Here is an 8697-nt window from a genome sequence, read left to right as displayed (position 1 = left end):
AGGATGGGCGCCCTGGCGGGGAGTGAAAGGACAGCTGTGTGTCCTGAGGGAACGTGAGCTTCAGTGCGGTAGGACGGAGAAATATGAAAGGAGGAGAGACCTGGGCGCCGGCAAAGCCCGCATTTCGTCTGGGGGTGGTTAACGTGAACAAGCTAAGCAGACGCTGCCCCTGAGCGGCGTGGGGCGGGAAGGTTGGGGGGGGGGTGCTCCACGCCACCGGCGGACCGGCCGAGCCCCGGGGCTCCACCTCCCCAGCGCTTCCCTCCCCGAAGCTAAGCCGGCTCTACTTCTTCGCACCCGCCACGTGACGCTCCGCCCTTCTCCGAGATCACATGATTCTTGGGCACACAGAGTGCAGTATTCTTCCGCGCTGACGTAGTCCTTACTTTTCGGACCTCCTCTCTAGTCCCTATTGGTCCACTCACCCCTGGAACCTAAGCGTTCCGTGCGTCTTTTCAAACATACGTTTCGTTTTTCCCCTCTATTTCCGGAGACCACTTCCTCTGCTTGGGTACTACTTTGTTTTGGTGTCAACGGCCGCTTTCAGCGTACCAACACGTTTCATGAATAGCTCTCCTTGTAATTATCTGCTCTTTTCCTGTACGTTATTTCCGAAAAGAACTTTTGGAGAGCCAAGTCTCAAATTACGATTACCATCATCCAGCCATTTTCATCGTTACCTTCCTGGGGGAAACTCGGGAAATGGGTTTTCAGTTATCTTCGACGATAGCAAAAGCCAACAATCTTTCCTACGCCGCCTGCGTAGCCTCCAAATTGATTCCAAAGCGATTGCGCTGACGGCGTGGGGGCGGCGGTCAGTAGGTGGTGCTACGCTAGTGGCGTTAGGGCCGTTGCGCTAGCGGCGTAACATAGCAGGCGGGGAGGCTCCTGATGGTCGGGGGCGGGGTTGGTGAATAGGGAAGTGGTCCAAGTCTCGGGATCGCTCCGCCGAATCCGCCCGCGCGTTGCCGCCGTCGCCACCGCCCCCCGTCCCGGCCCCCCCCGGGTTCCCTCAGCCCAGCCCGGTCCAGCCCGGTTCCCGGGAGGATGAAGTTCGTGTATAAAGAGGAGCATCCGTTCGAGAAGCGCCGCTCTGAGGGCGAGAAGATCCGAAAGAAATACCCGGACCGGGTCCCGGTGAGGACAGTAGCCAGGGCCGAGGGCGCGGGGCGCTGGCGCTGACGCCACAGCCCGGGCTTGAGTCCGGGACCCGCAGCGCGGGCATCAGGCTGCCGGCTGTGGCGGGGTTGGGAACGAGTCCGAAACTGCTGTCCCTGGGACCGGAGGTGAAAGGAGTGGGCTAGCGGTAGGGCTGGGGGTGAGAGGATGTAGACGCGAGAGACAGACCTTGAGATTCATGTGGGAAGCCGTGGGGCGTTTGACAGTCTGAGCTTCACATGGGGTTTTTCAAATTGAAGCTGTAGTCGGCCCAGACAAGTCATCCCCTTATGATTAAAATAACAGTTTGTTACGACGCCCTGTTTAGGGATCCTGGATGTTTAGGTGAATTTGAGTCAGTGGGGTCAGAATCCCTACTCAGGGCTGCGCCGCGTGTTCAGAGACAAAGAGAAATGAGTCTGGGGTAGGTGTGGGTGTTAGGAATGTTGTTTGAGTTCTTGACAGGTGGAGCTGTCCGGTTATATACCTAACGTCTCCTAATTTTCACCTTCTCTTTAACAGGTGATAGTAGAAAAGGCTCCCAAAGCTCGGATAGGAGACCTGGACAAAAAGAAATATCTGGTGCCTTCTGATCTTACAGGTGGGAATCTGACCCAATACCCGGGTTTGCTTTCTGAGGGTGGGAGCGCAGTTTCTGTGGGAGGAGGCTCCACATAGAAGGTGTTCTTTTGAGGGCATTTGTGATCTCTGACTTTATCAGGCCTTGTATCTTTGGCAGTTGGTCAGTTCTACTTCTTGATCCGGAAGCGAATTCATCTCCGAGCTGAGGATGCCTTGTTTTTCTTTGTCAACAATGTCATTCCACCCACCAGTGCCACGATGGGTCAGCTATACCAGGTATGGTGCCTGGGAAGTAGTGGAGGCTTTGGAGAGGAATTGGAAGCGCTTCAGAGGCAAAAAGTTTTAAGTCAGCAATTCTTGGACCAACTGGCTTGCTTAGCTCTCAATTTTATATTTGCTCTTAAAATTTCTATATAGTCTTGGGTTGGGGATTTGGACAGGGCCGTGGGAGTAGAAAGAAAAGAGAATAGTGAGCTGGAGCAACTGTTGTGATCCAGACTCTCCCCAGGCCCCTCCCTGTCCCGAGGCAGCAGAGAACAGTTTGAGGTCTTTTTGCCCAAGACTGTTGGCTAGAATAATACTGTTCAGCGTCTAGGGCCTGGAGCAAGTGAGAGGGAGAGTCAAAATGAATGGTTTTGGAAGAATCTGTTCCGGTGGTGGGTGGCTCAAGTAACTAAAGCCCAGTTGCCTGAACACTGTTACTTTCTGCTTTCACCCCAGGAACACCATGAAGAAGACTTCTTTCTATACATTGCCTACAGTGACGAAAGTGTCTATGGTCTGTGAAGCTGCTGTCCCTAAGGTGGGGGGGTCCCATTCTACAAAGAGAGAGGTGGCCCCCCTTCCTTGACCTGCTCCTCCTTGAGGGTCAAACACCACCTCCCTTTTTCAGGACCTGCACTTCCTAATGTTTGAGACTCTCTTCTAGCCCCTTTAAACACAAGGGTTAATGGGGGAGATGGCCTCTAGTACCCACTCTTTCTCCCTTTAGCACCTTTCCCATTCTGCTTTAGACTTCTTGACTGTCAATCTCTGTCACATCTGGTGATTGTTTTGGTTTCTGTTCCCTTTCTAACTGCCCAAGGGGCTCAGAACCCCAACAATCCCTTCTTTTCACTACCTTCTTTTTTGGGGGCAGATGGAAGGGACTGAAATTGTGGGGGGGAAGGTAGGAGGCACATCAATAAAGAGAAAACCACCAAACTGAACTGGATTTTTCTTTGTGTTGCTCCCCTCCCCCTTTTGTTCTCCCTCGTCAGTGGTGGGGAAAGAGGAGGTTGGAGGGATAGTAGTATATTTTGGTTTGTTTTTATGTTGGGCTTTTCCTTGTGCATAAAAAGTGTGCTTTTGTTGTGCTGGATGGAATACTGAGTATCATTTCATGAAAGTTCAGTTTTATATACGTGTGTATGGATTGGGTCCTGAGGTTATAAAGAAAATTGTTTTTTTACTGTGGGTTTCTGTGGAAGTTTGAAAGCACCTGCTTTAGATAAACCATCCAAGTTTGTCATAACCTTTTGGGTTAAGGAGATTCTCGAGTGTGGGAGCTAGTAAAAGGACTCTGTCCTCAGATGCATGTCGCTTAGACAGACTGCCGGCGTGAGGGATCCAGTGGAGTGTAATCCAGGAGAGGGAGAACACTGGGAGGAGGGAGCCATTATCACCGGGAGAACTTCATCTCCCAGCAGCCTTTTCTCTGTCTGGCCGGAAGTGGGGCGGTCCCCCGTGGGTAGAAAGAAGCCGCAGAATGAGGCAGTATGGTGGCCGAAAGTTCTAATCCCTTCTTTCCCTTCATCCCCTTCTTTCTTAGCCCCGCCCAGCCTACATTTCCCAGGAGCCTGAGCGCACTCTTCCACTCTCCCCTCTGCTCCCAATCTCCCCGCCACTCCCCGGGGGAGGAGAGCGGTTTAGTGCGCCTGCGCCAATCCGTGGCTTGCTGGGAACTGAAGTTCCGGAGGCTTATGCAGTGTCCTTTTTGCTGCCCCCGGACGGACTATAATCCCCTTGATGCATTGCGCGTTAGCGCCCGCGAAGGGAGGGGGGAGAGAGGGGGAGAGAGGAGGAGGGAGGGAGGAGAGAAGGAGGAGGGAGCAGGCGGCCGGCGGCGCGGGGGGAGGGGGCCCGGTCCGGGAGTGCGGGAGGCAGTGGTAGAGGGAGGTGGCGGCAGCGGCTAGCGGACTCGAGTCACAACCGAGTCGAAGCAGACACCTCCGTGGAGCGAGGCAGTAGGAGCACCGAGCACCGGAGGCGGCACCGGGATCCCCGGCTCAGGGGAGGGGGGCGCCGGACCGGGAGGAGGGGAGGGGGCGATGCTGGAAGCCATGGCGGAGCCCAGTCCCGAAGGTGAGCTCTCGACCGGCACAGAGCGCTTAGCCGGCGGGGGGCGGGCGAGGAATCTATTGGCAAACTTGGAGGTCGAGCCCCGGAGCCCAACGGGGGAGGGTGGGGAGGGGGTCGGGGGTCGGGGGCCTACCCCTGGAGGTGGGAGAGTGACGAGTTGAGAGACCTTGGAGAAAGAGGAGTGGGAGACTGGGCTGGGGGTAGTTGGAGATCAGGCGCTGTGTGTGTGTAGGGCGGGTGGGGTGGGATGGGGGAGCGGGAGCTGGAAACCCACAGCTTCGGGGGTTAGGGGCCGAAAGGGCCTCCGGCAGGTTGGGGCCCTAGAACTGGGAGGTTGGGGGAATCTGGGGGCCGGAGAGTTGTTGGGGAGGAAGGATGTAGAAAAGGATTGAGTGAGGAGCTCGGTAGTTCGCCGAGGTGGGGGAGTTTGTGGCGGTGGTGCCGGAGCTCCCGGTAGTTGCCGCCGGAGCTAGCCCGGTGATTGTTGGAGGGGTGGGCAGATAGTTGTGGGGAGAAGAGAGGGGCTGGGTATTGTCTGCGATAGAGAGACCTATGCGGGGGGGTAGTTGTGGGGAGAGGGAGCCGGGAAGCGACGAGAGCTGGCTAGTTTGGGGGGCGGTGGGCCGGGGTGGGGGTTTAAGGCCGGCGAGTTGCGCCGGGGTGGGGGGGCTTGGTCGGTCGGCGAGGGTTAGAGCCTGGGAGTTGCGGAGGATGAGGGGGGCAGCGGCGGCAGCAGCGGGGGTTGCTGGGGAGGAAGAGAGTAGCTGGTTGGGGGGGGCTCGAGTTTAGGGGTCCGTAGCCTAGTGACTTGCTGGCGAGTCCGGGGGCAGGGAGGGGGGGGCGGCGGCCGGAGAGAGCTCGGAACTGGGCCCGGGGCCCGGCGGGGAGCCCGAGGAGCTCGAGACGGGGAGGGGCCAAAGCCCCGGATGGGGGCGGGGGGACGGCGAAATTGTGGGGAGCGCGGTAGGGGGGGGCAGGTGGGGCCGCGTCCGGGTGAGAGCTCTCAGGTCTGTCCCGGCCGCGAAGTGGCGTTGGATGTGTGAGCCCGTGTGTGTGTGGTGGGGGTGAGGGGCGCGCCGGGCCTCGTGCTCGAGTAGAAGGGGCCGGAGGGCGGGGAGCGGTTCGGCGTGGTCATCCTAGACCCTGGGGGCCGGCGGGCGGCGTGTGCGGTCGCGGAGGGCCCGGGGCGGTAGAGCGCGGCGGGGTGGGAACTCCGGGCACTGGGCGCGTGTGAAGGACAGGGGCAGGCGGCAGCCCGGGCTCGGTCCGGGGAGCGGTATGGCGGGTGGGGCGCCGAGAGCCGAGGAACCCGGAGTCTAGAGAAACCGTGAGTTGGGGGGGGCGGAGCGCCAAGCCTCCGGTGGGGGGAAGGGGAGCGCTATAGCGAGGCCTGAGAGGGCGCCGCGCCCAGGCTCCGCCCCTCGCGGGGCGGAAGGGGGAGCAGCGGCGGGTCCAGCACCGCTGGGGGCCTGCTCGCCTGGCTGAAGGACCTGGGAGCGGAGGGGGTTCACTTGGGACCTCGGAGGTTGAGAGGTGGGGTCTTACACCGACCCTTTCCTAGTGCCTTGACTCAGCTTTTATTGCTTTCACAGATCCACCTCCGACCCTTAAGCCAGAGACTCAGGTGAGGTTTCCCATTCTTTTGCAGCCCAGTATTACTGCAGGATCCCCTGCTCCTTCTCTATCCCTCTCCCACTTTTTCCAGATTTCTCACTCCAGGGACTATGCTTTTGGGAATGTCCCTCGTAAACTGTGTGTGCTACATATTTTTTTCCTTTCAGCCACCAGAGAAACGACGGAGAACAATTGAGGATTTCAACAAATTCTGCAGTTTTGTTTTGGCCTATGCTGGTTACATCCCTCCTAGCAAGGAGGTAGGGAGAGGAGGACAACTGACTGGAGGGTGGTGTCCTAGGGCTGTAGAGGGGCTCTTGAGCTTATGAGACTGTATTACTTTGTAGGCAGAGCCTAAAAATTATATGTAAGACTAGGGAAATGGAAATTTTGGTGGGAAAACTAGTATCTGGAGTGGGGGTGGGATTAATAGATAGGTGGTTTGAGTGCAGTGAATGGTTTTGGGGTGCTCTAAATGGAAGGTGCTTTTGGATAAAAACTTTAGGAAGCTGAAAATGGTAACAAATGAGGCTGTTCAGAAAGAACTAGAGAAATATGGCTCTGGTCTGGGGGATGCTGTGTTGTGAAGGCAGTGGGCATTGGGGAGATGGTTAGAATTTGAGGTGGGGGTAACATGGAAGTGTTCAAGAGGAGATGCTGATGGGAATTGGGGTGGGGATAAGTTTTCTGAATACAGTAAGATTTAGTGGTTTGGGCCGGATATTTTGGTCTTTTAAGTTGGGTTTGTATAGGGGCTGAGATGACCCTGGGCCCCTTGCTGATCCTGGTCTCTTCTCCCCTTTAAGGAAAATGATTGGCCAGCCTCCGGCTCCAGCTCTCCATTGCGAGGTGAGAGTGCGGCAGACAGCGATGGCTGGGACTCAGCCCCCTCAGATCTCAGAACCATCCAGACCTTTGTTAAGAAAGCAAAGTCATCCAAGAGGAGGGCAGCTCAAGCAGGTCCCACCCAGCCAGGACCCCCAAGGTCCACTTTCCCTCGTCTGCAGGCCCCTGACAGTGCCACCCTGCTTGAGAAGATGAAACTCAAGGACTCTCTCTTTGATCTAGATGGGCCCAAAATGGCATCTCCACTGTCCCCCACATCCCTGACACATGCCTCCCGGCCCCCTGCTGCTCTCACCCCAGTGCCCCTTTCCCAGGGGGACCTCTCCCAGCCTCCTCGAAAGAAGGACCGAAAGAACCGAAAGTTGGGGCCAGGAGGGGGGACAGGCTTTGGGGTGCTTCGGAGGCCTCGGCCAGCCCCTGGGGATGGGGAAAAGAGGTCTCGAATCAAGAAGAGCAAGAAGCGGAAGTTGAAAAAGGCAGAGCGGGGGGATAGACTCCCACCTCCTGGGCCTCCCCGGGCACCCCCCAGCGATACAGACTCTGAAGAGGAGGAGGAAGAAGAGGAAGAAGAGGAGGAGGAAGAGATGGCAGTAGTGGTAGGAGGGGAAGCCCCAGCCCCCGTGCTGCCAACACCTCCTGAAGCTCCTAGGCCCCCTGCCACAGTGCACCCTGAAGGAGTCCCTCCCACTGACAGTGAAAGCAAGGACGTGGGCAGCACTGAAACAAGCCAAGATGGAGATGCCAGCTCCAGTGAAGGCGAGATGCGGGTCATGGATGAGGACATCATGGTAGAATCAGGTGAGAAGTTTGGGGCTGCCCAGGGGTAGCTGGGTTGATGGGTTTGGGGGTATTGTGGATCTAAGAGCTCCAGCAGAACACCAAACAAACCATCTTTTCCCCAGGTGATGACTCATGGGATCTGATCACGTGTTACTGCCGAAAGCCCTTTGCAGGCCGGCCCATGATTGAGTGCAGCCTGTGTGGAACGTGGATCCACCTCTCCTGTGCTAAGATTAAGAAGACCAATGTCCCTGATTTCTTTTACTGCCAGAAATGCAAGGAACTGCGGCCAGAGGCCCGGCGGTTAGGGGGGCCTCCGAAATCTGGAGAGCCCTGACATATGCCATCTCTAGGCTGGAACTTCGAATGGCAACATGACTTGGGAACTGAGCCTCAGGGTCATCAGCCTGTCACTCGGAGCTGGGATGTTGTCCCACTTCAAGGCAGAAATTCCCAAGGGAGGCTGGTTTGGAAATGAGTGATGTTCCTATCCTACCCTTCCTTCCCGTCTTGTGGACTTGAACTCGGACCTATTGCAGTTGGGGGTGGGAAGCTGTCTGGGTCCCTAGACACTTAAGCTCTGTCCCTTGGACCTGCCACCACTCACCTTCTGGGTCAGGGTTGGAATTGGGATGGAGTGGGACGGTTGTCTATAAAACTCTAGTGTAAATATAGCACTCCCCTCCCTCATCTTTTCTTTTATCTCACTCCCCATTTATTCTACACCGGTTGTATTTTTAATTTTGGACTTCTCCTTTTGAGTATGGCAGCTCAGAGGTGGAGTACCAACCAGAGCTTGGCCGAGGGAGGAAGGAAAACAGAAAGGTGACGATGCTCTCACCTCTTGTTTTTAATAATATTGGCCAGCTGTTTGTACAGACAGCCTTCGTGTTGTAAATAAAGCAGAGTGGGCTCTTTTGTGTTTATAGCCCTCACTGACTGTCCTGCTTGGGAGGGAGGCTTTGGAAAAGCTGGCTGGAGGTGGGGCTGAAACTCACCTCCCTTAAAAGTCCAAGCTGAAAATGGCCTGGCGCTGCGCCTTTTCCACCAACCCTAGGACCTCGATTGGCTTTGCCCCACCTCACCCCCCAGTCAAGGACCCCCCCCACTTCCCACCCTCACCTCCCACTTGCACGCTCCAGCGGATCAGAGTTGCTTGGAGCTCTCTCTCTGAGGGGGTAAAGCGGGGTGGGAGTCGGTTGCCTGCCCCCTGAGGGCAGAGGCCAGCCGAGCCAGGGTAGTTGGAGGAGGCGGGTGGGGACACACTTGGGGGCGGAGCCGTAGAGGGTTGGGAGACCGTTGCTGAAAGTGGCAATAATGTGACGGGGGCGCTAGGCGGAGCTGAGAGTCACGTGACCAGTGAGGGTCACGTGGTGG

The 8697-nt window shown here is 56.8% G+C and overlaps 2 protein-coding genes across 2 annotated transcripts; both read left to right on the top strand.

The window, feature by feature from the left end:
- Window positions 1–923: 923 nt before the first annotated feature.
- Window positions 924–2948, top strand: GABARAP (GABA type A receptor-associated protein). The gene is made up of 4 exons (XM_081218232.1): window positions 924–1137; window positions 1681–1759; window positions 1898–2016; window positions 2461–2948. The coding sequence occupies exons 1-4, from the start codon at window positions 1048–1050 to the stop codon at window positions 2524–2526; spliced, it is 354 nt and encodes a 117-aa protein (XP_081074358.1). The 5' UTR covers window positions 924–1047; the 3' UTR covers window positions 2527–2948.
- A 918-nt stretch (window positions 2949–3866) lies between these two features.
- PHF23 (PHD finger protein 23) lies at window positions 3867–8248 on the top strand. The gene is made up of 5 exons (XM_081217993.1): window positions 3867–4083; window positions 5673–5704; window positions 5862–5954; window positions 6501–7338; window positions 7443–8248. Exons 1-5 carry the CDS (start codon window positions 4050–4052, stop codon window positions 7655–7657), a joined length of 1212 nt encoding a protein of 403 aa, XP_081074119.1. The 5' UTR covers window positions 3867–4049; the 3' UTR covers window positions 7658–8248.
- The last annotated feature ends 449 nt before the right edge of the window (window positions 8249–8697 follow it).

This window comes from Mesoplodon bidens, assembly GCF_964165515.1.
Source record: "Mesoplodon bidens genome assembly, chromosome: 19".
In the NCBI taxonomy this organism is placed as follows: domain Eukaryota; kingdom Metazoa; phylum Chordata; class Mammalia; order Artiodactyla; family Ziphiidae; genus Mesoplodon; species Mesoplodon bidens.
This window is presented reverse-complemented; position numbering and strand designations above follow the sequence as displayed.

What these genes read in the sequence shown, in the direction of transcription:
- GABARAP (XM_081218232.1), top strand. Translation starts at nt 1,048, where the DNA reads ATGAAGTTCGTGTATAAAGAGGAGCATCCGTTCGAGAAGCGCCGCTCT. An exon ending in AATACCCGGACCGGGTCCCG is followed by an intron (nt 1,138 to 1,680) that starts GTGAGGACAGTA and finishes TCTCTTTAACAG; the next exon opens with GTGATAGTAGAAAAGGCTCC. An exon ending in GGTGCCTTCTGATCTTACAG is followed by an intron (nt 1,760 to 1,897) that starts GTGGGAATCTGA and finishes TATCTTTGGCAG; the next exon opens with TTGGTCAGTTCTACTTCTTG.
- PHF23 (XM_081217993.1), top strand. Translation starts at nt 4,050, where the DNA reads ATGCTGGAAGCCATGGCGGAGCCCAGTCCCGAAG. An exon ending in CCCTTAAGCCAGAGACTCAG is followed by an intron (nt 5,705 to 5,861) that starts GTGAGGTTTCCC and finishes TTTTCCTTTCAG; the next exon opens with CCACCAGAGAAACGACGGAG. An exon ending in ACATCCCTCCTAGCAAGGAG is followed by an intron (nt 5,955 to 6,500) that starts GTAGGGAGAGGA and finishes CTCCCCTTTAAG; the next exon opens with GAAAATGATTGGCCAGCCTC.